This window comes from Bactrocera latifrons, unplaced genomic scaffold, assembly GCF_001853355.1.
Source record: "Bactrocera latifrons isolate USDA-ARS-PBARC rearing strain unplaced genomic scaffold, ASM185335v1 scaffold_350, whole genome shotgun sequence".
Taxonomy (NCBI): Eukaryota; Metazoa; Arthropoda; class Insecta; order Diptera; family Tephritidae; genus Bactrocera; species Bactrocera latifrons.
Window position 1 is genome coordinate 1 of NW_017536991.1, and position 1,808 is coordinate 1,808.

At 34.6% G+C, this 1,808-nt stretch overlaps 1 protein-coding gene across 1 annotated transcript; it reads left to right on the forward strand.

Moving 5' to 3' along the window:
- Positions 1-3: 3 nt before the first annotated feature.
- LOC108971680 (C-type lectin 37Db-like) lies at positions 4-755 on the forward strand (the record flags this gene model as incomplete). The annotated part of the gene is made up of 3 exons (XM_018937926.1): positions 4-82; positions 151-218; positions 277-755. Coding segments are annotated over 3 exons (576 nt in total), but the record flags the coding sequence as incomplete, so codon positions are not given.
- Positions 756-1,808: the final 1,053 nt, after the last annotated feature.

The window sequence follows — 1,808 nt, forward strand, 5'->3', positions numbered from 1 at the left end:
AAAATGGGTTTGACACAATATTTTATTTTAATTTGGTGCTTTGCGCGGGTATTACCCCAGTCTATTAATATTTCCAACCGCGGTGAGTTATTCTTGAGGAAGAATAGTATGAATTTTTACTTTTTCATTGCAACTCTTTCTAAATTGTAGGTGAGAGTGAGAAACAACCCTTCATACAGATCGGTAGTAAATATTACCTAATAAACACTGCTACTACGGTAATTTACTTTAAAGTTTCTACATTAAAATTATATAATTCAGGTCTCTTAATTACAGATGAATTGGTTCGGTGCGATGCTTTACTGTCGCAACTATGATAGTGATTTGGCCGTAATCGAGTCGGCAGCTGAGATGAATGCACTGAGTTCCTATTTACTCATGTATAAAGGTCATACTGGGACAAATTTCTGGCTTGGTGTCACCGATTTGGCTGAGGAAGGTAAATTTATGTCAATTAAAGACGGACGTCCAATGCGGTATGCTAAATGGGCAGGCAGTCAACCAGACAATTCTGGTCAAAATGAGGATTGTGTACATCTTTGGCTAGTTACTAATATTTTCCATATAAATGATGGGAATTGCATGGCTCAGCATTATGCCATCTGTGAGCTGCGACAACCGAAGAAGAAATGTGACGTGTGTGATTTGAAAAATTTTATAGAACGATACATGCAAGATACAAATATTCCACACTGTCAAAATTAGTTAGGTGGAAGTACCATTTTTATTAATAAAATCGTTGTTTCATAATGATACCCTGTTTTAAATATTTGTTGTTGTTAGTGTCAAGAGAGTGAGTAAGATTCGATGCAAAATTAAAAATTGCTATACCTCAAACTGGCTAAGAAAATGCAAGAAAATCTGAAGAATTTTTCATATGGGAAACCGACTGATCAACAAAATAGTTTAGAAGGGGTCAATACTTCTCTGAGCATTCATATACCAGTGTAAAGATTTTAGAACTTCCGGGAATTTTTTTTACAACTTAAGGTATTACCCCGGCTTCAAATGGTTACATGGGCTTACGGGTTGTTGTTTATTGCCGTAATAAATTCTGCAACATCTCTAGAATATTGACCTAAATTTTCAAGTTGATCCGAGTAATGTTTTCGAAAATAAAGCCTCGAGAACTTGAGCGCTAGGGACTAGCTAGGCTAAGTGCACCGTCTTTACACGGGTGTTTCTCGAAGTGAAATTTTAATTTTTGACAAAGTGTCTGCCAAAATCCCAGTTTTCAATATTTTCTCCTTCGCCCAAGTTCCGAGTTAAGGTTCCTACTAAAACGAGTACTTTTCACTTTAGATGATCTTGTAAGAAGTTATACTCCCAACGCGGGAGCATCTTTTTTTTCCAAGGCGTCAACGGAAATGGCGTCGCAATGGCCGAGTTTGAAATATTTTTTTCCAAAAATTTCTGAATTTCTTCTTTAATAGTGCATGTTTGTAACAACCAAAAAATCTATTTTAATATTTAATTTTTAAATGAGAAAAAGTTGTTGAAGAAAGGCTTTTCTTTATCCGAAGAGTATAAAATGTTCCGTTGCACCCAAACTTAGAGCTTCCTTCCTTATGTATTTATTTTTGGAATTACTACCAGTAAACGCATGTACATACATATTTATATTTTCTTATTTCTTTTTTCTTACTCAACCGCAAAGGCATGCGCTGGCTCTCCAGCTAATACTTTGTTGTTGTTTTTTCTTATTAGTAGATAAGTTAGAAAAATCAAAATGTATAAATATACATATACATACATATGTACACTTGTGGTGTATATACATATAGTTATGGACAATCTGTTTTATTTTG